Raw genomic sequence first — 26442 nt, 5'->3', positions numbered from 1 at the left:
ATAAATATCTGAAATATCTAATTGAGATATTTGTTACTTACTGAGCTGTTTAGTTCATTATCTTTCTTTTTATTTTTCAGATTCAGATAATTAATTATGAGCATAGATAATAATATTGGGATAGAGCTTTTAGAGGCGAGGTTTAGCATTGTCAACATCATTGAACTTAGATCTATTATTTTATTTTTAATGAAACTTTATTAGATGTAAGATATTTGATTTAGTTATTTAAATTAAAATTAAAAATAATTAATTAAATTTTATTCCACTGTGATGCATTTGATATCATGATGAGACGCCTTGCATGCTTATAGAGAGAGTTCTTCATAAGTATGCAGCGGTTGCCACGACCTCCTGCTCATGATCTCAGATCGGAGGTATGACAATTAATATGGTATCAGAGCATAAGTGGATAAACTATATGACATATAGAATCAGATATGAGTGCAGGTGGGTAGATACTAGGGATATTAAGACAATGACTTATACTGATCATAATATTATTTAGAAACTTAAATTGACACAAGTGCACTAGTGGATTGAATCAGAGTGTGCAACGAAAGTATAGTGGTCTGAATTATTTTCAAACTGATCATAACAGTAATTTGATTTGATAGATATTATGATGAAAGATTCGACTTTGAAATTAGAGGACGTAAAAGTAATTTGAATTTTTGAGGATTTAAGCAAAAAAATTTTGAGGACGAAATTTTTTTTAGGGGGAAGAATGTAATACCCAGCCCATTTGGGCTCTGGACCCAGCCCAAAACACAAAGCCTATAAAAAAAAACAAGAAGAAGAACGAAGAAGACTCCCGTAGGGAGTCTTCTCTTTTATCTCGACCGGCTCCTAATCGAAGTCGGAAAATGCCATGACTCTCCCCTCCGACCCTATTTAAAGGGGAGATCTCTTTTCTCTTCCTTCCATCAAAAAATCAAGAGCCAAATGATGAGGATCGTCGGAGTTTTCTCATGAAAGCCTTCACCGTGTTTGCCTCAATTTCTTGTCGGAGATGTCACCAGAGCTCGAGGTAAGCCCTGGCTTCTCTTTCTCCTTTTTTTCCCTTCCTTCCCTTACTTGTGTGCATGATCACCAGTGATTGGGTTCATTAAATTTTGTTGGAGAAAATGTCCTCTGTTTTCGTCCCCCTTTTCTTTGATTTTTTTCGGTGCCAGTGGTCATCGCCGACCGTCGGTTTGGCTTCTCCGGGCTGCAGTGATGTAGCCCTCCTGCCGTCAACCACCACCACACGGTCGCGGCCTTTGATCCATCGAACAAAGGGGGGACCGCTCAGTTCCTTGTTTTGTTAAAGGACCACGGGAAGAAGAAGAAGGAAGAAAGAAAAGAAAAAGAAAAAGAAAAAAAGAAGATTTTTTCTCTTCTCTCTCCCTCTTTTTCTCTCTCTTCTCTCTCTCTTCAGCTTGAACCTTATTTTTCTCTCTAGAATTGGACTTTCTCTCTCTAAAATTTTTTCTCTCTAGACTGTTTGTCTCTCTTGATGGATTTCTCTCTTTCAAAGTTATCGTTCTAAGATTAGCATAGTAAAAGGCTTCTTTTTGATGATTTTGATCGAGTTTAGTGAAGAGTCTGATCCTAAGTAAAATTTTGATTTAGGATTTATTTAAATCTAATTTTAAATTAAAATTAATGTAAAAATATAATTTTTGAATAATAGGCACTTAAGAATCTCCTAAAATTTAGTCGATTGGTTCGCTCAATGGTCTGTGAAAGATAAGTAATGAATCATCTTCTTGAGATATTTTATATTTATTCTAGTTAAATAATTATTCTTTAAAATTATGCATAATTTATGAAATTATGTTTTGAACGAAAAGTGATTCTGAAATACCATGGATTATTGATTATGCATATATTCAATGAAAATGATGATATGTTATGCTACAAAAGTATTTTGATACAGATCGGATTTATGCTCTCAATCTAACTATGTTTTAGTGAGCCCCGTCAATGAGAATTATACGTTGGTATTCAGTGAATCCTGTCAGTGAGGGTTGTGCGTTGGTATTTAGTGGATCCTGCCAGTGGAAGTTGTGCATTGGTGTTCAGTGGATCCTGTCAGTAGGGGTTGTGCGCTGGTATTTAGTGGACCCCACCAATGGAGGATAAATATTGATCATAGTCGAGGCTGTTGAATTATGAGTATTTTGATTCGAATCGGATTTATGATTATATTATATGTGAATATTTGAAAAGATTGAATTTACATTGAATTAGCGTGAAATATATTTTTATGTGTATTTATAGTATTATTCTTGAAAATTATATAAATATCTGAAATATCTAGTTGAGATATTTGTTACTTACTGGGCTATCTAACTCATTATTTTTTTTCATTTTTCAGATTCAGATAATTAATTACGAGCGTAGGTAATAATATTGGAACAGAGTTTTTAGAGGCGAGATTTAGCATTGTCAACTTCATTGAACTTAGATCTATTATTTTATTTTTAGTGAAACTTTATTAGATGTAAGATATTTGATTTAGTTATTTGAATTAAAGTTGAATAATAATTAATTAAATTTTATTCTACTGTGATGCATTTGATATCGTGATGAGATGCCTTGCATGCTTATGGAGAGAGTTCTTCATAAGTGTGCGACAGTTGCTGCGACCTTCTGCTTGTGATCTCGGATCGGGAGCATGACACATATATTTTATTTCTCTAAAACATGTGTCTCTTGTTCATAATTTTTAATTTAATACTTTAAAGGATACTAAACCTGTGAGCTGATTTAGCAATTCATTGAAAGAAAGTGGCAGGGCAATCCATTCCCAAGTAATACATTAATTGATTGAATCATACACATCCATTAGAGACATTTTCATTTCATATTAATCTTTCATATCTCATATGTTAAAACTTGCATGCATGATTTTTTTTTTTAATTGAGGATGGTAGTTAGTATAAAAACTAAAAAAAAAAATGTTTCTGGTTTGAAATCTACAAACCTGAACCTCATTGTAAAGCCAATAACAAATCTATAATCAAATCCTGTTGAATCCTCAACAAAGTCAATTGTAAGAAATTCTTAACTTTCGTAATGTCTTAGATTTCCATTAGCTGAGCAATTTAGATCTAATTCACTTCATAGGTGCAATCGAATTGAAATAGGATGGGCATTTCAAGTTGTAACTGAATCAAACTCAAGGGAATATGACACTGATCTTTAATCTTTTATGGAATTTCACTAGCTAGCTAGTTGACCATTTTTTATATCTTTTACCGACAGATATCTTTTACCAATATAGTGTCTTGTTTCTTCATATTTTCTTACTGGAAATTAAGAAACTACACTTGATTTTAGCCAAATGACTAGCTGCAGTTGATATCCTTTGCATAAGATCCGTCAAATAAGCTGTGCATTAATTGGTGTATCATGGGGCTGATCCCAGTGGCATCCCATCACGTGCCGGTGATAAATGATTTATATTGTTGTATTTTATCATTAACGAAAAGCATATCTAAATAAGAGTGTACGCATAGCTGGGGAGCTTGGCTTGATAACAAGGTCACCCTAAGTTCAGTCTAATATTCTATTCTGGACTAACACATATAACCTGGGAAAGGAATCCACCTTCCCCAAGTAGCGCAAGTTACTCCATTCCACGGTCCGTACTGCATAATTTATGCCCATGCCACAACAATAATCACTCGGAATTGCTGACCGGTGTCTCTCAGATTGGCGTCACATTCCTTCTTTCTTTATATGAATATATCTCTCCATCAAAAAGGTTGTCACCTTCTGAATTTACAAATGATATATTTTGTATAGCATTGACATCATTTTGCACGAAAATTTGAGCAATCCCCATCGTGGACATTGTGGAGGAAGGTTTATATGGGGAAGGCATTTTTTTTAAATTGGAGATGTGATGGTTCTCTCTCTAAGCTGTATAAAAATAACAAGCTTTGTAATCTAATATATTGAACTTACTGGTTAGACGACCGAGGCAATGGTTGGTTTTTAAACTAAAATATATGGTCTCTTTGTTGCATCAGTCTTTTAATTTACGGTACACTTAGTACACCGACAGGAACGAAGCAGCAACTCAACCAGCGGAGGGAGGTTTATATGGGACAGGCATTGTTGTCTGATGCGTTTCTTTTCGTAGAATATACCAAAAACCATGGAGTTGAAGGCCTATGGAACCCTGGAAGGCGTATCTGGCCTCAGTTTTATGCCAGAAACTATTAGTATATGCTCTCAGCTATTAGCTGGTTACCGGAAGCTGATTCCACATGCCATCTTTGACCCTCTTCTGAATTCTGCGAAGTTTCTTTTTCCTACTTTCCCTTTTCATATCCACTCGTTTAATGTTATAGGGTTCCCGGCCACACCTGGCGAAGGTTGGTAGTCCTTCAGCTCATGCTCTTCAAGTAGCTTATTGATGAGGACGAAGGCATCTCCATCTCAGCAACATTGTTGTTTGTTGGAGAGGATTCTGATTGATGGAAAACAAACCAAGTGCATCAGCAAAGCAGATTGCTATCCTGGTTCCAGCAAAGGGCATGAAGGGTTCCTCGGATGTACTGAAGGAAACCACTGCAAGTGCACCAGAAAACCAGATCTCTATCCCGGTTCCGCCAGAAGGCACTAAGGATTCCTTAGATGTATCGAACGAAATCACCCCTAGTACGCCAAACAGGCAAATTACCATCCCTGATCGTATGGATGGAACCATGAGTTCCATGGATGTACCAAAGGATGCAATGAATGACGAGGACACCGAAGAGGAGGAGACTATATTGACATCAACACCGACGAAACCAAAGAAGACAGGCCTTCATATATTCTTCATGAACATTAGGTATCTCTTGTTTTCGTTGCTACTTTCCAAACTTCTTAGTTGAAAGAACTCAAATGATTAAGATCATTTTTTATAGTTCAAGGATCCGGGTTTTATAGGACACCTTTGATTCTGCACTTTTCTGGGTTAGGTAGTTTGAGCTAATGCTTGATTAATCCACAATTGGCTTACCAGATGTGTCTACAAGTTGGATGAGCTGGGGTTAGAGGTAATGCGCATCGCTGTCCCTGCTGCACTGGCATTAGCAGCTGATCCACTGGCTTCTCTAGTTGACACTGCTTTCATCGGTCGACTAGGTTTGTTCTTTCACTTTCATATTTTCTCAATGTGGAACTTTGATCACCTCGAGTTTCCTTATGAAGCGTATATCCCCGATCAACGGTCAAGGTAGGTAACCTACATCTCTTTCCCCTTCTTTCCTTTCTTTCTTTCTTCTCATCTTTCTTATCTTTCTTCCTTTTCTTCTTCCTTCCTCTCTTCATCTCATTCCTTCCTTTTCTTTTCTTCCTTTTTTTTCCTTCTTTCTTCTTTGCTTCTTTCCTTCTTTTCTTTTCTTTCTTTCCTTTTTTCTCTTTTTTTTTTTTTGAGAAATAATTAAAAAAATATCATGGTTTGAAGTCTTACCCCCTGTCCTGATCGCATTTTCTTATAGAAACGAAACAAGATGGCCTGGACTGCCCCTATTTTTCTGGGACTTAATACCGTGCTTAATGTTGCGCATTGTAGTGATAATCCATTTTCTTAAATACACAATGAAAAATATTATGTAGATACCTTACCTTGCATATTTTTAGAGGCATTATGAACGTTAAATTGCTAAACTCTCTTTTTAAATTAACAGTAACTCTGGTTGTTTGTAACTATCTACTGTGGGTGATTGGCATTCAGTATACAAAATTTATCGTCTTGTGCTTGCGGTGTTATTTGTCTCTAAATTATGATATCTGATGAGTGAATGCGTTCAATGGACATTTCAAACGATTATCTTATGCATCCTTTTCTTTATTTTGGTCAATGGAGTACAGGTCCAGTGGAGATTGCTGCCGTAGGGGTTTCTATTGCCATATTCAACCAGATTTCAAAAGTTTGCATTTATCCGCTCGTCAGTGTCACAACATCCTTTGTAGCAGAGGAAGACGCTATCATTAGCAAGGGCTTTCAAGAACAACGAAACGAAGACTTGGAAAAGAACTCTCCTGTAAATGCTGATGAGAAAGAGGTGCCACCTTGCAATGGTATGCCTGCATCATAGTTTAAATCCCAAATACTTTTTTTGGAACGAATATATAAAATTCTCTCCTTTTCTCTCTCTCTCTCTCTCTCTGGGTGGATGTGACTAAGCGTGCATGCATGCATGCATGCGCGTGCATGTATGCATGCGCCATGTGCTTTCGCGCGTGCGTGCGTGCATGCGTGAGTGCATGCATTCAACTTCTTCATCTTTTCTGTTATGTATAGGTTGACCACCTCTGACAAGTCTTTCCTGCTGATCACTTTCAGATTCTGAGAAGAGGTGCGGTGCATCACATATTGCCAGTGAACATGTGAAACTATCCAGGTCTGGATGTAGCCGAAAATATATTCCATCAGTTTCTTCAGCCTTGATTGTTGGCGGAGTGCTTGGAATTCTTCAGGCTATCTTCCTTATTCTTGCCGCAAGACCGCTCTTAAGCATCATGGGTGTAAAATCTGTAAGTATATGAGTTCAGATTTATGAAAACTTAATTATATTGGTTCTATCGTTACTTTGTGGTTTTCAACTCATATCACCTTTACCAAAAAAAAAAAAAAAAAAACTCATGTCACCTTCCTCGAGTATGTAGAAACTTAGAATGATAGCCTTTTGTATGCTCATGCCTTTAGATCAGCAAATCTTCATCTTTCATAGTGAAAAAATATGAATTGAGACATAATATATATATATATATTCACAAAGAAAAAATTATCCTCCTAATTGTGATTATGCATGACTGAACTTTCTGCTTTAATATATATATATATATATATATATTCACAAAGAAAAAATTATCCTCCTAATTGTGATTATGCATGACTGAACTTTCTGCTTTAATATGGTATTATGGAAGCACATAGGTCTCCTCTTGTTTGGCCATTGTTATCTATACCATTTTTTATCTCTGTGATGGTCTGTGTGACATTAAGTGTGCTTCAAATTCATAGTCCACTGCTATGAAATGAGGTTCCTTCCCTGCACCCTCTTTTTTTTCTTTTGAGGAATAATATAGCCAACAAAGTAGATTGGGCATGGTACTCTCAAAGAAAAAAGTGTGGATCCTCTATAGTACCATGATGCACCACATGATGTGGTGCATTGCATGTGCCGTCCATCGCATGATGGGTGGCTGCATGTGGTCACGCATGCACATACACGCAATCACACGCATTATCTATCATGTGATGGATCGGCACGTGCAGTGCACCACACCATACGGTACACTGCAAAATATTTGCATGGAAAAGAAAAAGCATATCGTTAAAGGACATGAAAACAAAGCAATTGTCCTAGCAAAACAAAACTTTCAGAGTGTCACCTGAAGGGAACATCACCTCTATAATTATTATGACAAATGAGTACAGATTACATAAGAGTTTTGGTACAGCACTCTAAATGGTATTTTAGTTTTTTTATTATTTATCTATTTTTAGCCATTGGACTAAACATAAACTATTCAGATTTTAGTTCTTTTTCAATGATTAGAATTATTTTATACCATAATTAAATTAATTTTCTTTTAGAACTCATTTGATTGACGGAAAGTGAAGGAGGGAAGAGGCACTTCTTGAGAGTGAAGAAAATACTTCTTATTTGGTTGGAGTTTTAAAAGGAGAGAGAGTAAAAAAAATACTTTCCATGGAAAGTCATTTCCCATATTTCATGAAAAATAAAAACCCATGGAGAATGTGGGCTTTGGCACTTTCCATGACATGAAAAGTAGTAGTATTTTTTCTTTCCTAAAATATCTTTTTAAGATCCATAATTAAAATTTAGTAAAATATCAATAGATGGTTATGATGAAATACTGAATAGTAATATAATCTTATATTAATATTATCTTAATATTCATATAAATATAATATTAATATTTATTATATTTTAATATTATTTTAATATTTTTATTAATATAGTATTTTTTATTAAAATTAGTATAATATTTATACTAATATAATATCATATTTATATCTATATTAATAAATTTATTATATTAAAATATTCATATTATGTTAATATAATATTAATATATTAGTATTATATTAATACAATAAATTATTATGATCTAATATTATATTATAATATATTAATATTATATTTATATTAATATAAATATAATATTAATATTTATATAAAGTTTATAAGTAAAAATGTATGATTTTATATCTACTAAGGGTATAATAGATATTTTATATAATTTTTTTCAGAAAAATAGATGTTTATCCAAACATAAGCTACTTTATAATAAGTCATCTTCCCATGGTCAATTAAACATACCAAAATCTTATTCTCGAAAAGTAACTTTTTGAGAAGTTACTTCCCAAAAAATTACTTCCTGGGAAGAAAAATTCTTCCTGCGAACCAAACGAGTCCTTAGGAAAAAAGCCTTCTCTAGTGAATCGCAAGGGGAGGGAGGATTTGGTGGTGCAGTGATGCGAAGAAGCCGCTGGCCATGAGGACGGGAGGTGGGTAGGGTGGGGGGTGGCGTGGGACCGACAGCGGAGGAGGCATGGCCTCCTGGGGGTGACCAAGAGCAACGGAGCCACGAGTGCTAGTAGGGGGGATAACGGCAGAGGAGCCGTGGGCAGGTGGGGGGATGGAGTTGCTGCAGGTGGTGGTGGGGGTGCGGAGAAGCCATAGGTGGAGGGAGATAAAGAAGCCGTAGGTGGAAGGCCTAGGGACATTGGGCACGGAGGAGCTGCAGGTGGCACCGAGGGTGGGTGTAGAGAAGCCACCGACGCAGAGATGAAGAAGAAAGAAAAATTAATAATAAAATATATAAAAATGATAATATATAATATCTTAAGTATTTTTATAATAAAATATTATAAATGAGCACTGTAACAAAATCCATTAAGTAATTGTCAGATATTGGTGTATGTCATGCAAGATTCCTGAAAATTTCTCTTTGGTAATGATATAATAAGGAATATTGATTTTCACTTAATTGTTTAATTATATATCAATAGTATTTGATGAAGATAATTTCTTTGTTAAAGGTAATTTTTTCTTTCTTACTTTTTATTGATCTCCAATAGGAGTATATATAGATTATAATTGTGGTTGCCCTAGGCCAGCTATCACAGCTATTGCAAGAGATGGAAAAGGATCGTCTCAATTACATACTAAGGAGTGAAACTAAATATAGAGTACAAGCCAAATATAGAGTGGTGAGCTGGAATGAATATACGTTGATACACCCCCTCAAGGTAGAGAGTTAGGATTATAAATCTTCAGCTTGTCCTTTAAGAACTTAAAACGTGAGCTACCTAGGAGCTTGGTGAGAATATCAGCAAGCTGATCTTGGGTGAAGATAAACTAAATAAATAGTTGACGTCGTGTAACACGTTCATGAAGGAAATGAAAATCAATTTAGTCATGCTTCGTGCAAGCATGAAAAACAAGATTGGTCGGGAGATAAGTTGCCCCAATGTTGTCGCACTACAGAATGGGGGGGTCATATAAATGATGGCCTGGTTATTAATACAAAAACTCAAACCAGATTAGTTTAGTTGATGCATCAGCTAAGATCTTGTATTTAAACTCGGTAGATGAGTGGGCAACTCTCCTCTATTTGCAAGATACCCAAGAAATGGGATTGGAGCTGAGAAAAATTGCATAGCCCCTAGTGGACCTATCAGTCCCACTATCTACCCAATCCGCATCAGAGAAGGTTTGGAGAGAGTGAGAGGTGGATCAACAAATCTGTAATCCATGATCAGCTATAGCTTAAAGGTACCTAAGATGCATTTGACCATAACCTAGTGATCAGCATTGGGAGACTGCATAAACTAATATATTTTATTCACTGCAAAGAAAATATCAAGGCATGTCAATGTAACATACTAAAGAGCTTCAACAATGGAGCAATACTATATATGGTCCGGATGGGGAGCACCTTTTGAATTAGAACCTTGTGTCGTGGCCATTGGGTCTGAACAGGTTTACAATCAACCATGCCTGTCTTGAAAATTAGATCTATGATGTAGCGAGTTTGAGATAATAATAAACTAATAGAGTTTTGAATAGTCTCAATTTTTAAAAAAAATAGAGATCACCAAGATCTTAAATAGAGAATTCTATAGCAAGCTAACAAAGAAGTAGAGAGACCTGGTTAAAATCACTACTAATTATCAAAATATCATCAACATAGATGAGTACATAGAGGACATGAGAGATCATCCTCAAAATAAATAATGAAGGATCGATCTTGTTGGCAACGAACCCCAGTCAGAGAAGGAACTAGGAGAGATGGTGAAACCAAGCATGGGATGCTTGTTTTAACCCATATAGAGATTTGTAGAGATGGCAGACATAATCTGGGTAGTCACAGTCCTCAAACCCTGATGGTTAGGATATGTAGACTTCCTCTGTCAGGTTGCCATGTAGAAATATGTTGTGAATATCTAATTTTAGGATGAACCAACCATGAGAGATTGCAAGACTTAAAATAGACTAAATTGTAGTAGGTTTGATAATCAGGCTGAATGTCTTGTTGTAGTCAAGGCCAAGAATTGCTAGTGGAACCCCTTAGCAACTAGGCATAGTTTGTAGCACTGGAGAGCCATCAATCTTTCTCTTGATCCTGTACACCCATTTACATCCAATCAAATTTTTTTACTGAGGAACATGGTACGAGAGACCACATATCATTACAAACTAGAGCATTAAATTTCTTAGTCATTACAGCACACCACTCAGAGTATTTAGATGTCTACATAAAACAAGTAGGTTTCATGATAAAGATAGTGGTGGTGAGGGCGGATGGCTAGTTGGGACAGAATTGAAGCACCATGGAATGGATATGGGTGGGTTGGGCAGATGGGTTAGAGGAGGGTGTGTCTTGCTGGGAACCAATTGTTGGGGAAGGTATGGGAAGGGAGAGTTTTGTCGATGAGAGTTTGCGATAGAGGTTAGTAAGTAATCTGGCCTAGGCAAATGCAGATTCGATAATGCTAGAGGGGTTGGGAGTGGGATCGATCAAGAAAAATGATGTTAAGGCAAACCGAGATATGGGAGATGCTACCAATGATGAGATGGATAAACAGGGCAAAGGGGAATGTGGAACTGGTGGAGGAACAGATGGTAGTGGTCAGGTGGCCTCTTGTAGAAGCTGAAGTGATGTAACACCCCAAGAAGGAGAAGAGGGAGATGGTCGTAGAGAAGATTCAATGGGGAGTGAGATTGAAAAGATAAGATAGATTCATCGAAGCAAGTGTGCCTAACGATATATGTATAATTTGTTGTCAGATCAAGACACCGATAGGCACAGTGAGTGGGACTATAGTTGAGAAATACACATGGTTGAGATCGATACTCCATTTTGTAGTGATTGTAAGGATAAAGAAAGGGATAGCATAGACATCCAAAAATTCACAAAAAGGTATAGGATGGTGGTTTGTAGTAAACAAATTTGAAGTGGGATACACCACTAGAGACTTTGGACGACATACTATTAATGAGAAATACAACGGTTTAAAAACCATAGTGCTAGTATGACATGGGCATGGACCCATAAGTAAGAAGGGAGAGACCGATTTTCATAATATGATGGTGACGGTGTTCAATAGCCTCTTGCTAATCGTGGGTGTAAGGAGCAGCACATGGTTGGTAATGCTAATTTTACTAAAAGAATGAGGAAGAGAGCAAAACTTTCCTCTCCAATCAGTTTGGATTGATTTGATAGTACGAGAGAAATGCCATTCAGTCGAAGCTTGAAATTGTAAAAAAGTAAAGGACACATCAGATTTGTGCAGTAATGGATAAAACTAAATTAATTTGTTTTGATCATTAACAAAAATTACATAATAGCGGTTATTAGAATTTTCATATCGGGGTATGCATGTATGTTTCAAAATTTTATTTTTTAAATATTACAGTGAAATAGAAGATTAAAATTCTTTTTAATCTATATCATGCATGCATAAAACATAAACCATAAGGATCTACTTCATATGCTGAAATTGAATATATGCTGAAATTGAATATGTGATCAAATCACATACTTGTTTCGTAATTTCTTTCTTCAAATCTGGATCTGAAAGAGAAGAGACTCTCTCTTAGCTGTGCAAGTATTCAACCTCTATGGGTATCAACTCAGGATCAGCCTGGAACAGCCCTCTTAAAATTGATTTTTTTTTCTTCAAGAAAAGTCAGCCTGCGAATCTGAACGAAGCCTGGATCGCGATCAACTCTTTGATCCTTTCTTTGATCTTCTTCTTCTCTTCTTCTTTTGCCTTTCTTTCCTTGAATATGCTGCTGCTATGGGCTAGAAACCAGCATAAGAGGGACACCCAACAGCCTTGGGCGTGGAAGGAAGAGGGACGCCCAAAGGGAGATGGCGTGTGGACATCCAAAGGGGAGGAGAAGAGAGGGCATGGGGCACTCTAATAGGGGGCATGGGCTACTGGTTGTGATGCCTAGGGATCTTGAGGGAGGTCCCTTTAAATAGGCATAAGTTTTGAATCCTATTCAAAATCAAATAAGTACTTAATATAAATCTTACTTGTATTAGGTTTCCTAATAACTTAAATTATTCAACTTTCTTTAGGAGACCTATTAGGTGCCAACTCTTGGAGCCCTTGCACCCATAAAATCACACCCCACAGTGCACCTAAGGGATACCCCAATAAGGATCCACACATTCTCTAAAGATGAAACACACCTAACTTGATCAAATCAAGTGCCGCCCCATAAAAACTATCAAGAAAATTAATTAAGGACTTGCACCCTTAATTCATTTGATCCAAAATCTTAGGTACCCAACAATTGGAGCCCAATGAATTTAATTTATTTAGATTATTAGCAAGTAATTTAGTTTGAATTATCTTATCAAATAAAAAATTTAAATATAAAGAGAAAATTAGGTCCAATTATGTGCTAGCAAGGTTATCCTGAACCCAATAGGATCTCTTTAAATTTAATTGACACTTCATAAGTCCAATTGCTTATTGCAGATCTAATCCCTTTGATGTGTGAATCCATAGGTTCAATTCTATCTAGTAATGAGATATACAATGATCTCTATCAAAGTATCATTGAAATTCTTTTCAATGGGATCGAAATAATTTCACTCTAATTCATCAAGGATTGTCGATCCAGAACAACCCTAGTGAGCTCTCACAATCCATCAGTGACACCTAGCAGTATATAGTGACAACCTAGTAGAATCAAAAATGAATCTTAAGGTGTAGTTAACGTATGATTTAGTCTCTCTATCGTAAGTCCTGACTAGATGGCAGGTCATGGATAAATCATCAAATCTCAACATCAGTCATATGATAGATTTAATCAGCTCAAGTCCAATTGTGATTCTTATGGAAACTCTTTTCCATCAATCACATTGTTGTGGCCACAGTATTGGAGCATGATCCCGACTCTTCTCACGGACCTTGGGTGCAGCAGAACCAGCAACGAACAAATCTGGAGACTTCTGGACTCGATCAAAGGCCCTTGATGAAATCAGTCTGGTTACTGTCTTCTTCGTCAGCCTTTCGTTCCAGATGAAGAACACCTCTAAGATCACCTCTAAAAAATCCAAGATCTGGTACCCAACCAGATCAGGCCTGGACCGAGATCTTCTAATTTGTAGATCTCAAATCGAGATATTCTAGATAGGAAAGAAGGTAGATAGAACCAGACCTTGCAGATCTGTCCTGCTGCAGCCTTTCCTGTAGATCTGTTGATGGTGATCTCACCCGCACCTCAAACGACCTCAGATCAACTCCAGATCTGAGAAAAACTTGTACCAACCTCTTCTCAAGAGATTCCAAGTCCTGAACTTGATGTTTGGATGACTGCAAGAGAGGGAGAGAGAAAAATGGTTGGCGGCACAAATGGGGAGCCTAGCGCCTCCCCTTGCTTTTCCTGCCTTTTTGGGACCTGGCGGCAAGAAACCCTAGGGTTTCTTGCTCTTGGGGTATGGAGAATAGCTAGAGAGAGAGGAAGAAGAGAGAGAGAGACTTGGGAGAAAGAGTTTTCATATTCCTTGACTTAATCAAATCTATACAGTGCATGTATATATAAACACAAGGTCAAGTGACCCAAACCCAAAACTCCCTTGACCAACTCTATGGGAGATTAGGTTAACCTAAGCCCATGTACACCCATGACTCGACCTAATCTCACCTATCCTAGGCCCAGACCTGGCCCATAAAGAGTTGGTCCCTTGAGGCCCACATAACCTAGACCTCAAGAACCCGAAAGGCCCACAGCCTTTCAACCTAGGGCCCAACTAGCCCTAGAGCCTCCATAAAGCCCTCATGAATGATGGACCTTGGCCTTAGCCTTGATCCCCTGGGCCTTGGGCACACCACCTAGATCATAACAATCTCCACCTTGGTATCCCAAGGCCTCAACCAGCTCCACTCTGTCCATCAGCCGAATCAGCTCAACACATCTCTAAAAGCTGTCCCGTGGAAGTACCTTCGTAAGTGCATCAGCTGGATTCTCCTTGGTGTGTACCTTTACCAGCTCCACCTCACCATCCTCCACAAGCTCCCTGATCCGATGATACCGAATGTCGATGTGCTTTGTCCTTGCATGATAGACTGAGTTCTATGCTAATAGAAGTGCACTCTGGCTGTCACAGTGCACTCTAATGGCCTCCTGAGTAAGACCCATCTCCGTCAACAAATCCTTCAGCCAAATTGCCTCCTTAGCTGCTTCTGTCAGCCCGATGTATTTCGCCTCTATAGTGGATAGGGCCATGATGGGCTGCAGACTCAATCTCCAAGAAATAGGACCTCCATACAGGCTAAAGATGAAGCCTGTCGTAGACCTCCGGGTGTCCACATCTCCATCGAAGTCTGCATCTACATAACTGCCAATCAGCCCTTGAGCCTCCCTGGACATGTCAGAGTATCCCACTGCACCTCCTCGCTATCTGTAGCAGATGCCAACTCCAACTGAACCCGCCAGGTATCTGAATATCCACTTCAGAGCTCTCCAGTGCTCCCTGCCAGGTTGCACCATGAACCTGCTAACCTGACTCACTGCATGAGCGATGTTTGGCCTACAACAGACCATCGTATACATCAAGCTCCCAACTCCTGAAGCATAAGGAACCGTCTCCATCTCCTGAGCCTCCACCTCAGTCTGTGGCGTCATGGTCTTCGAGAGTCTGAAGTGATTGGCAAGTGGCAGCTCCGCTGGCTTTGCTCTGTTCATCCCGAACCTCTCTAAGACCTTCTGTATGTAGCCCCCCTGAGATAGATGCAGTACCCTCTGGGCTCGGTCTCTGAAAATCTCCATGCCTAGGATCTTCCTTGCAGGGTCCAAATCCTTCATATCAAATTTCCAAGATAAGGATACCTTCAGATCCTGCACAACCTTCCTACTCTTGCATACTATAAGCATGTTATCCACATATAAGAGTAGGAACACCCTAGAACCATCCTCAAGAGACTGAACATAAATACAGAGATCAAACTCGCACCTGAAAAGTCCAATGCTGCGCACATAGGAGTCGAACCGCTTGTACCATTGCCTCGGCGACTGCTTCAGCCCGTACAGTGACTTCTGCAACAAACAAACCTTTCCCTCTGATCTTGGATCCCCGAAATCGGGTGGCTGCTCCATGTAAATCATCTCCTCCAAATGCCCATGGAGGAACACCGTCTTGACATCCATCTGCTCCAGCTCTAAATCTTGAGCTGCTACAATGCTCAGCAATACTCTGATGAAAGTATGTCTGACGACGGGAGAGAAGACCTCACTGAAGTCGATGCCTTCCTTCTGGGAGTATCCCTTGGCCACTAACCTCACATTGAATCTGATACCTCCCTGCTCTGAAGGTCCTTCCTTGCGACTGTAGACCCATTTGCAGCCAATGGGCCTCTTCCCCTGTGGCAACTGCACAAATTGCCACATCTGGTTCTGGTGGAGAGACTGCATCTCCTCGGACATCGTCTGGACCCACTGCTCTCTATCCTGGCTCTCAATAGCCTCCTAATACATATATGGGTCTCCATTCACTGTCACCAGAACATATGATAGCATCTCCTCGAAGCCATATCGGTCCGATTGCCTGATGGTCCTCTTGGGCTTGTGTAGGGCAACACCGATATCAGTCCTTGGTCCAGCTCGCTCCTACTGGACCTCTCCACCTCGATCATCCATCCGAGTCCTCTCCACCTGTGGAGACACCTTAGGTAGGTTCTCCACCTGAATGTCATGTCCTCCCGTAGTACCTGCAAGAGGCAAAATCAAAGAGGTAAGCTGTCCAGCAGCGCCCTGCTGGACCTCCTCCTGCTCCTGCTGCTCCTCCATGCCTGCTCGCCTCCGTAGGACTGACTCCTCATCAAAAGTCACATCCCGACTAATGATGACCTTCTTTTCCAAGGGATCCCACAGTCTGTATCCCTTAACTCCTCGCGGATAGCCTAAAAATACCGTCTTGCGTGATCTGGCGTCTAGCTTGCTCCACTCACCAGCTCCAATGTGCATATAGGCCGTGCACCCAAATATCCGTAGATGGTCCAGTCCAACTGTCCTCCCAGACCACACCTCCTCTGGAAGCCTGCCATCCAACCTGGTGTGAGGTGACCGATTGACCAAGTAACCCACTGCATCAACTGTGTCAACCCATAACGCCTTTGGAAGCCCTGCCTGCAGCCTCATGCATCATGCCTTTTCCAGAAGTGTTCTGTTCATCCTCTCGGCCACCCCATTCTGCTGTGGAGTCCCCTTAACTAAGAAGTATCTCCTGATCCCACACTCCTCACAGTAGTCCTGAAACTCTCTGCTGGTGTACTCCCCGCCATGGTCTGACCTCAGACACTTCACACTCCTCTCCTGCTCCTTCTCCACCTTAGCTCTCCAGATTTTGAACTTGGTGAAGACCTCTGACTTCTCTTTCATGAAGTAAATCTAGAATTTTCTTGAGAAATCATCAATCAGGGTCATGAAGTATCTGGCCCCATTCCTAGTTAAAACTGGGGCTGGTCCCCACACATCCGTGTGTACTAACTCCAGAGGGGCTGCACTGCGAGTTGTACTGATGTTGAACTGAACTCTCCTCCGCTTTCTCATCTGGCAAGGCTCACAGATCTCCCCTGTAGCACCATCCTCCAGATCAGAGATGAGTCCTCTCCTGCTCAACTCCCTCAGCCCCTTGTCACCCATGTGGCCTAGGCGGTAGTGCCACATCCTGTAAGCCCCCTGCTGGTCCTGTGCTGCAACTGCTGCGTCAGACTCTTCGATCACCATAGATTCCTCCATGCGATAGAGGTTATTGTCCAACCTCCTGCCTCTCATCACTACCATAGCTTCATTGGAGATGTTCAGTACTCCACTTCTAGCCCTACTGCTGAAGCTATATCCACTGTGCTCCAAGTAGCCTAGTGACACCAGATTCTTTTCCAGCTCCAGGACGTGCTTTATATTTGTCAATGTCCTTACAATCCCATCAAACATCCCCACCCTGACTGTCCCTATCCCAGCCACCTTGCAAGGATGATTGTCGCCTAGAGTCACTGATCCCTCATCTGTCTTGGTGTATGTCGCAAACCAAGACCTGTGTGGTGTGTAGTGATGTGAGCACGCAGAGTCTAGTGTCCACTTTTCTGTGTAATGCCTGTGACCATCTGATACCATAAGTAGATCATCCTCCACCTGCTGCCCAGCAACTGCACTCACTGATTCTGAGCCACTTCTTTCTCCCTTCTTGCTCTTCCATAGTGGACATTCTCGCTTGAAGTGCCCGAACTCATTGCACTTGAAGCATTTCATCTCTTGCTTTCCCTTCCTGGACTTGGACCGCCCTTTGGACTTGCTTCTGCCTCTGCCTCTACCTGTCCTCTCCCCTACCGCCAAACCCTCTTGGGGAGCCCGATATCTGGTCAACTTTTTCCTTTGCTCATTAGACCTCAGCACCGAGACTATGTCCTCATATTCCAGAGTCTCCTTGTCGTAGAGCAGTGTAGTCACCAAAGAGTCATATGATCCTGGCAGCGAACACAAAAGCAACAGGGACTTGTCTTCCTCATCTAGCTTCACCCCGATATTCATCAACTCCGTGCACAACTGGTCGAACCTCTGAATGTGGCCAATCACATCAAATCCCTCCTGCATTCGAAGACTGTACAACCTCTTCTTCAGCATTAGCTTGTTGCACATATTCTTCTCCATATACATGGTGTGCAACTTCGACCAAAGGCCCTTTGGGGTCTTTTCTTCCAGCACCGAATACAATGCCACATCCGCCAAATATCCTCTGATCATCGAGCATGCTTTCTTCTCCAACGATGCCCACTGTCTATCTGTCATTCTCTCAGGCTTCTCATCTAAAGCCTGATCCAGATCTGCTTGCACCAGAAGATCCTCCACCCAGATTTTTCACATGGAAAAATTCCCCTTGCCATCAAACTTCTCGAAATCGACCTTCATATTGCTGCCCATGACTGGATCCAAGCCAAACAAGCAATATAAAATCAAGAAGTGTAGAATATACCTTGATGGTACCTTGCTGAAAATTTTCAGCACTTGGGATCTTCAACTTCTCGCGCTTGAAACTGCTTCGTCACCAATGTGGCTCTGATACCAACTATTGGAGCACGATCCTGGCTCCTCCCATGGATCTTGGGTGCAGCAGAACCAGCAACAAATAAATCTGGAGACTTCTGGACTCGATCAAAGGCCCTTGATGAAATTAGCCTGGTTGCTGTCTTCTTCATCAGCCTTTCATTTCAGATGAAGAACACCTCTAAGATCACCTCTAAAAAATTCAAGATCTAGTACCCAACCAGATCAGGCCTAGACTGAGGTCTTTCAATTTGTAGATCTTGAATTGGGATATTCTAGATAGGGAAGAAGGTAGATAGAACCAGACCTTGCAAATCTGTCCTGCTGCAGCCTTTCCTATAGATCTGTTGATGGTGATCTCACCCGCATCTCAAACGACCTCAGATCAACTTCAGATCTAAGAGAAACTTATACCAACCTCTTCTCAAGAGATTCCACATCCTGGACCTGATGTTTGGATGACTGCAAGAGAGGGAGATAGAAAAGTGGTTGGCGGCACAAAGGGGGAGCCTAGCACCTCCCCTTGCTTTTCCTGCCTTTTTGGGACCTGGTGGCAAGAAACCCTAGGGTTTCTTGCTCCTGGGGCATGGAGAATAGCTGGAGAGAGAGGAAGAAGAGAGAGAGATACTTGAGAGAAAGAGTTTTCATATTCCTTGGCTTAATCAAACCTATATAGTGCATGTATATATAAACACAGGGTCAAGTGACCCAAACTCAAAACTCTCTTGACCAACTCTATGGAAGATTAGGTTAACCCAAGCCCATGTAAACCCATGACTCGACCTAATCTCACCTATCCTGGGCCCAGACCTAGCCCATAAAGAGTTGGTCCCTTGAGGCCTACATAACCTAGACCTCAAGAACCCGAAAGGCCCACAACCTTTCAACCTAGGGCCCAACTAGCCCTAGAGCCTCCATGAAGCCCTCATGAATGATGGACCTTGGCCTTAGCCTTGGTCTCCTGGGCCTTGGGCACACCACATGGATCACAATACACAGACTCTCAGACTTAGCCTCTCAAATCTTATAGGACTACTCCTCTCTATCAAGGTCGATAGATCCTATCTTGATGCGCATCCTACTCCTGCAGTGGACCAATTATCGTCAACATCCACTACAAGGGCTCATTGAGATCCATATTTTTGTGTCAGACAAACTCCAGTAGTCTCACTGCGAGCAGTCATACCATCTCAAGTCAAAAGATAATTCACACAACTACAGCATCAAGACAATCACTAACGATCGAATAGAAATTTAAGTGATCTCTCGTATAGTCACGCTTAGTACAATTATTCTCTAACAACAATCTGCACTCATCTCTTAGTGTCTCTACACTGTAGACTAAAGACTCATCTATCTCAAAAGAAGCGATCTATGCGTCGGTCTATCCAGATCAATCACCATCCTCATGATAATACTATGACTGAGAGTATTTAAGAATTAAATATATGTCTTTAATTCTCAATACTTTGAGAATATGTATCGAAAAGTTAATTTCACGGATGATTCAAGGACACATCATACTTGAATGAAAAATAAATTTATCCTTTTATTGATCAAATCAATGTATAAATTATAAAATTGTATCCTAGCTTTATTACAATATGTGAGCCATATTGGCTTGTAGGACATAAATCTAACAATCTTTCACTTGGACTAAAGTCAATTGGCCACTAATCCAAGTCCCATCTTCTTAAGATGGACATCTATTTTTGGTTGGCTCAATTGTTTTATCAGCGGATCTGTCATATTATCCATGGAGTCTACTCTTCGCACTTCGACATATTTTTTTTAAGGTAGTCGCGTATGATATGATACGCCCGCTCGATGTGCTTTGATTTTTGATAAGACCTTGGCTCTTTAGCAAGTGCTATGGCTCCATTGTTGTCACAGTAAACTGATATGGCATCTGATGTCAAAACCCCAAGTTTCGTGATGAACTTCTTGAACCAGAAGTCTTCCTTTGCAGTAACCGAAGCAGCGACATACTCAACCTCTGTAGTCGAATCTGCTATGATAGGTTGCTTGAAACTCTTCCAGCTAACTACGTCACCATTGCAAATGAAGATATATCATGACGTAGACTTTCTATCATCAGGATCAGACATGAAGTCTGAATCAGTTACCCCTCGACTCACAACTCAGAACCTCTTCCAAAGATCAAGCACAAATCCTTAGTCCTTCTCAAGTACTTAAGATTATTTTTAATAGCTATCCAGTGCTCCTCATCTGGATTCAACTGATATTTACTTGTGACACTCACAGTAAGGATAATATCAGGTCGAGTACATAACATGACATATATGAGGCTCCCTATGGCTGAGGCATAAGAAACCTACTCATGCACTAAACTTCCTTAGATGTGGTCGGACACATCATCTTGGAAAGTTTAATATCATGCCTAAGAGGTAAAAGTTTTCTTTTAGAGTTTTTCATGCTGAACCTCTTCAGTACCTTCTCTATGTACAGTTTTTGTGACAGGTCTAGCATCTTTTTTGATCTATCTCTATAGATCTTTATTTCAAGAATATAGAATGTTTTCCCTAGGTCTTTTATGAAGAATTTTTTGGACAACTATTTTTTGGCCGTGGTCAAAATAAGAATTATTGAGAATTGTATCCTAAAGCCAATCATCTAGATTGTAGATGATTGTACTCTATACATGTATATGAATTATAAAATGATAAATATTATCTGACAGATTCATCATAAGGAATACATCTTCCTAAATAGAACTCATATGTTATGATGAAGTCCTTAGAGCTACTTCCAAAATGATAAAAGAGGATTTATCGTGTAGTTCTTAAATCATGCTCGCGACTAAATGATACAATTATTACAAGGATGATAATTATATCGAATGTAGGTTGTTGTGTGCCATATTAGTTGGTTGTCTTCTTAATTAAGGTATGTGGTGACACGGATATAGCATACAGATGATATCTAGGATTATATTTCACTGAGCGTGACTAGTTTCGGAGCACTCTATTGAAAGTGTCTCTCTGATCTGAGGCTACCTCGGTGACTTGCAAGCAATTCACTGTACTTTGATGTCGAACTATCCGAATTTCTAATTCGATGATGGAAGGTTACTGGATACGGTCAAATACTTGTGAAGTCTGAGTGCGAGTCAAGATGGGATTGACCACTCTAAGTAAAATTAGAGATAATGCATCACTGCATTCCAATTTAGCAAAACTTTGGCCAAAATAGTCCTAGTGAGGAGTCACAGAATTTTTGAGGTTGAGACACAATTTGGACCACTCATCCTGGATTGACAGTTTAACCCTTAATCATCCTTGAGCACAAGTGTTAAAGGGATGAATTATACAATAACTATATCCATATGGGTTCTAGAGTATTGCTGGATATATATTCGGCCTATCCAGACATCGAAAACTATTACTAGATGTAATATCGATTAATATAGAAATTATTCTCATCCTATCGATTTAGGTTTGAACTTATGGAGTCATATATATAGAAGTACCTGTCTGATCAAATGACTGATTGGTGATTATGAATCGTTAAAGAATTTAATTATCAATTTGATTGATGATTAATCATTTATAAAAGTTATAATAAATTATTTATTAATGGTTGATAAATTAAAAAATAATTAATTAATAATTTGATTATTAATTGGCTCAATTTGATTGAGCAATAGAGATTGGATCAGATCTAATTGAATTGATTCAATTAGATTGGCTTTGGATTGATTGGATGTATCCCTATTGGATAACAGGATTTGTTCCAATTGATCTTAAGGATGCAAATCAAATTCTGAGTTGAATAGAATTCAATTAGTTTTATATAGATTTTGATTGGATCAAATCTTGTTGGATAATAAGCTTGATTGGATCAAATCCTATTATCAAACAGCTTTCTTGATATCCATTAAGAATCAATTCCTAGATCAATGAGATTTTAATCTAACTAATTTTTAATTGGATTAGAGTCTAATTAGTCTTATAATTGGGTTAGGATCTAATTAGTTAGTTTGTTATAACTAATTCTTAAATTGGTTAGGATTGAGTTCAAGGGTGGGTTAAAGTTGGAATAAGATTCTTGAATCCTATTTGAAATAGGACTAAACCAACTCAAAACTCCATATGATATTTAATCCTCACTCCCCACCTCTCTTAACGTGAAATAACCCATGCCCATCAAGAAAGGCTATGCCCCCTTTTTATTCCATGAAAGAAAATAGGCATCCCCTCCCTTTTTCTTGTCGCCACAAAAAAAAGGAGGGGCGTCCAAGAGTTGGATGCCCCAAACTCCACATGCCAACCCTCTCCTCTCCTTCCTATCTTGGAATGATTTTGTGAAAGTTTGATTTCTGATTTTTTGGCATCAAAGAAGGCTTTTCTTATTGATTTTATGGTAGAAAATTAGAGAAGAAAGGTTCTTCTCAATGAGAGAAAGAGAAGGAAGAAGAAGGATCTTTTTTCTTGTGCACAGCCTTGGAGAAGAAGAAGTTTTTCTTTCAATTTTTTTTTCTATTTTTTTTACAATAAAAATTAGATTGAATCTAATTTTTAATATGAGAATTTAGAGAAAAAATATAAAAAAAAATCTGGTTGGGTGTTTGGGGCTTCCTAGAGTTTTAGATCAAGGAGAAAAAGGGAGAGAAGAGAAAAGAACGGTTCTTCTCTTGGATCTCTCTTTTAGATTTTTTTAGAACATAAGAATCCATGTTATTTTCAATATAAAAAATCAGATTATATCTGATTTTTATCATAAAAAATTAGAGAAAAAAAATTCTTCTTAAAGGCATGAAAGGAAGAGAGAAAGTTTCTCTCTTGTGTGTGGAAAAATTGAGAAGAGAGGGTTCTTCTCTTGATCTCTATTGTAGAGATCTAATGCGTAGATCCAGAAAGAAAAGGAGAGAGTCTTCTTATTCTTAATTTTCTTTATATTCCTCTTAGATCCGCCAAAGCGTGGCATCTTCGCAAGCTAGCACTTCCAGATAGATCGATCAGCACAAGGGCTTCGTGTGGATATCCGTAGAGGTTGGACACATGTGCAGCTGTCGAGCAACATAAAAAACTAACTACGATGGATTTTGGATGTAGTGATTTGCTATCTGTACTCAGATATGAAGTTTTGAACTTAAATTATATTTAGATATGATCTAAATATAATTTAGATATGATCTAATTACATATAGATGTGATCTATACTTGTTGAATTTAGATTTCAAATTTACATACATACATATTAGTTTATGTCATAATTCCTGTATGGTAGTTTTAGATTTGATCTATGCATATATTGTAGATTAAATTATTTAATCTATGTATGTTTCACTATAAATTTTTTTAAAAATGCATACACAAAACCACCATGCTTTCCTTCAGGAATATCATTCCGAATAAGGAGAATATCATTCACATACAATCTGAGGAATGTTATTGCACTCCCACTGATATTTTTATATACACAAGATTCTTCTTCATTCTTGATGAGATCAAATGATTTGATTGCATCATTAAAATGATGATTCCAACTCTGAGAGGTTTGCTTTAATCCGTATATAGATCTTTGTAGCTTGCAGACTCTATGATCACCATCATCAGATGTGAAACCCAAAGGCTGCTCCATATAAATATCTTCCTCAAGATATCCATTCAGGAAAGTAGTTTTCACATCCATCTATCAGATTTCATAATCATAATAAGCTGCAACAGCAAACAGAGTGCGGATGGATTTTAGCATGGCTACGGGCGAGAAGGTTTCTTGATAGTCAATGCTCTCGCGTTGACTGTAACATTTTACTACAAACCTAGCTTTATAGGTCTCTACCTTACCATTGGCATCTATTTTTTTTTATAAATTTATTTACACCCAATGGGTACAATACCCTCAAGTGGATCCACTAAGGTCCATATTTTATTCAAGTGCATCGAGTCAATTTTTGATTTCATTATATCTAACTATTTCTCGAAATCGATGTCAGACATTCTCTTGTCAAAGGTATTAGGATCATCACTATGACCCTTATCTCCTATAAGGAATATTTTTTTTACTTCCTCCGTAAGCATATTCATGTACCTTTCAGGAGGTCGGGAGATCTTGCTAGATCTATAAGGTGGTAGAGGAATGTCAGCTACTGGCTCATGAATAATGTGTTCCTGAGGATCTATAGCTCTTTACTCTTTAGAGACCTTCTCTTCGAGCTCAACTAATCTCCCACTGCCACCATCCTGAATAAATTATTTTTCTAAGAATATGGCATTCTGGCTCACAATCATATTGTGATCTTGTAGAAAGTAGTAGTATCCTATGGATTCTTTTGGATACCCTATACAATGAGCTATTACAGATCTATCCTTCAATTTATCAGTCATTTGTCTCTTGAAATAGGTCGGACATCCTTAAGTCTTAAGATAACCTAGACTTGACTTCTTACCATACTATATCTCATACGGTGTGGTAGAATTGGACTTTAATGAAACCCTATTCAATAGATGAATGGTGGTTAATAAGACATGTCCCCAAAGATATAAGGATAGATCAGTGAAGCTCATCATGGACCGACCATATCTAATAGGATCCTATTCCTCCTTTCGGATACCCCGTTGAGCTGAAATATTCCGAGAGAAGCCCATTGAGAGACTATGCCATTGTCCTTAAGATATCTCAAAAATTTCTGACTAAGGTATTCACCTCCTCGATCATATCGAAGAACTTTAATTGGTTTGCCTGTTTATTTTTCTAGTCCATTTATGAATTTCTTAAACTTTTTAAAGACTTCAAACTTGTGTTTCATCAGATATACATATCCATATCTAGATAAATCATCGATAAAGATAATGAAGTATCTATAACCATCCTTGGTCTGTACATCAAATGGCCCACACACATCGGTGTGTACCAGGATAAGTAACTCAGTGGCCCTTTTTCCATGTCCTACATGTTGGGTTCTGGTGGTGCAGTGGAAGGATTTGATGTTTAAAATTTTCATTCAAAACACCCGATGCACTGGAAACCTCAATGCCTAGAAACCCTTGACTATAATAATCAAAGTATAATAAATATAAATTAGGATAAGAAGAATACCTGTAGCACTAATCTCAATTTTCATAAGGCATCCAAGTGTCTGCCCTCCAATGGTGATCCACATGAAAATTGAACCAAGGATAGCATTCTTTCTTCACCTTACTTCAAGAGTTCTAGCCACTAGAACTCGACTAACCTCATACCGGTCTGGTTTTTCTAAGAAACTAACTCCACCCTCTCAGAACCTCCTATGAATTTTTGATCCTCCTTCTTTAGAACCCTCCTTGTTAGGATCAGATAAGATTTTATTTTAAATCTCAAAGCCTTGTCCTAAAACTAAGATAGGTTGTAAGAAAGAAAAGAGAGCAATGGAGATAAAATTAAAAATTCTTTCTGAATTACCTCGGACACCCAGTGCCCTGATCAATTTATAGCCACTAGAGGGATGCCAAAAGAGAGAGATTTGCCTCATCCAAAAGGCCTATCTGATCCAATTATCAGAGATAAGAGTTCCTTCAAATAGAACTCTTATCAATGATACGTCGATCAACACCCTACTCTGCGTGCGTGACTAGAGAAGGGATGCTTTTGTATCCCTTCTCAAATCATAAAAATCTTCAAAAATCCATGTGGATAGAGGATTCAATCCTAATTCTAGAATATATAATGAGTGGATAAAAATTCTCACAAATGGATGTGTTCTCACATCCTTTTATGCAAAGTCTGATCACCACACATGCAGGCGTGAGGAGAAACTTATGGCATCTATTTGGCATCCAGATAAGTCTGAAAAAATTTCATAAAAATTATCAAAAATATCTTGTCAAATATGAAATGTTATCACCAAAAATAATTC

At 38.8% G+C, this 26442-nt stretch overlaps 1 protein-coding gene across 1 annotated transcript in view; it reads left to right on the top strand.

The window, feature by feature from the left end:
- The first annotated feature begins 4275 nt into the window (after window positions 1-4275).
- Window positions 4276-26442, top strand: part of LOC105035289 (protein DETOXIFICATION 42) — a 44507-nt gene continuing 22340 nt past the window's right edge. The window contains exons 1-4 of the mRNA XM_010910808.4: window positions 4276-4831; window positions 5006-5127; window positions 5857-6066; window positions 6332-6522. Coding sequence (XP_010909110.1) covers window positions 4473-4831; window positions 5006-5127; window positions 5857-6066; window positions 6332-6522 — 882 coding nt within the window. The 5' untranslated portion in view covers window positions 4276-4472. The remainder of the gene's footprint in view (window positions 4832-5005; window positions 5128-5856; window positions 6067-6331; window positions 6523-26442) is intronic.

Source organism: Elaeis guineensis, chromosome 15 (genome assembly GCF_000442705.2).
Source record: "Elaeis guineensis isolate ETL-2024a chromosome 15, EG11, whole genome shotgun sequence".
Taxonomy (NCBI): Eukaryota; Viridiplantae; Streptophyta; class Magnoliopsida; order Arecales; family Arecaceae; genus Elaeis; species Elaeis guineensis.
Note: the sequence above shows the minus strand (reverse complement) of the source record. Positions and strands in the feature narration are given on the sequence as shown.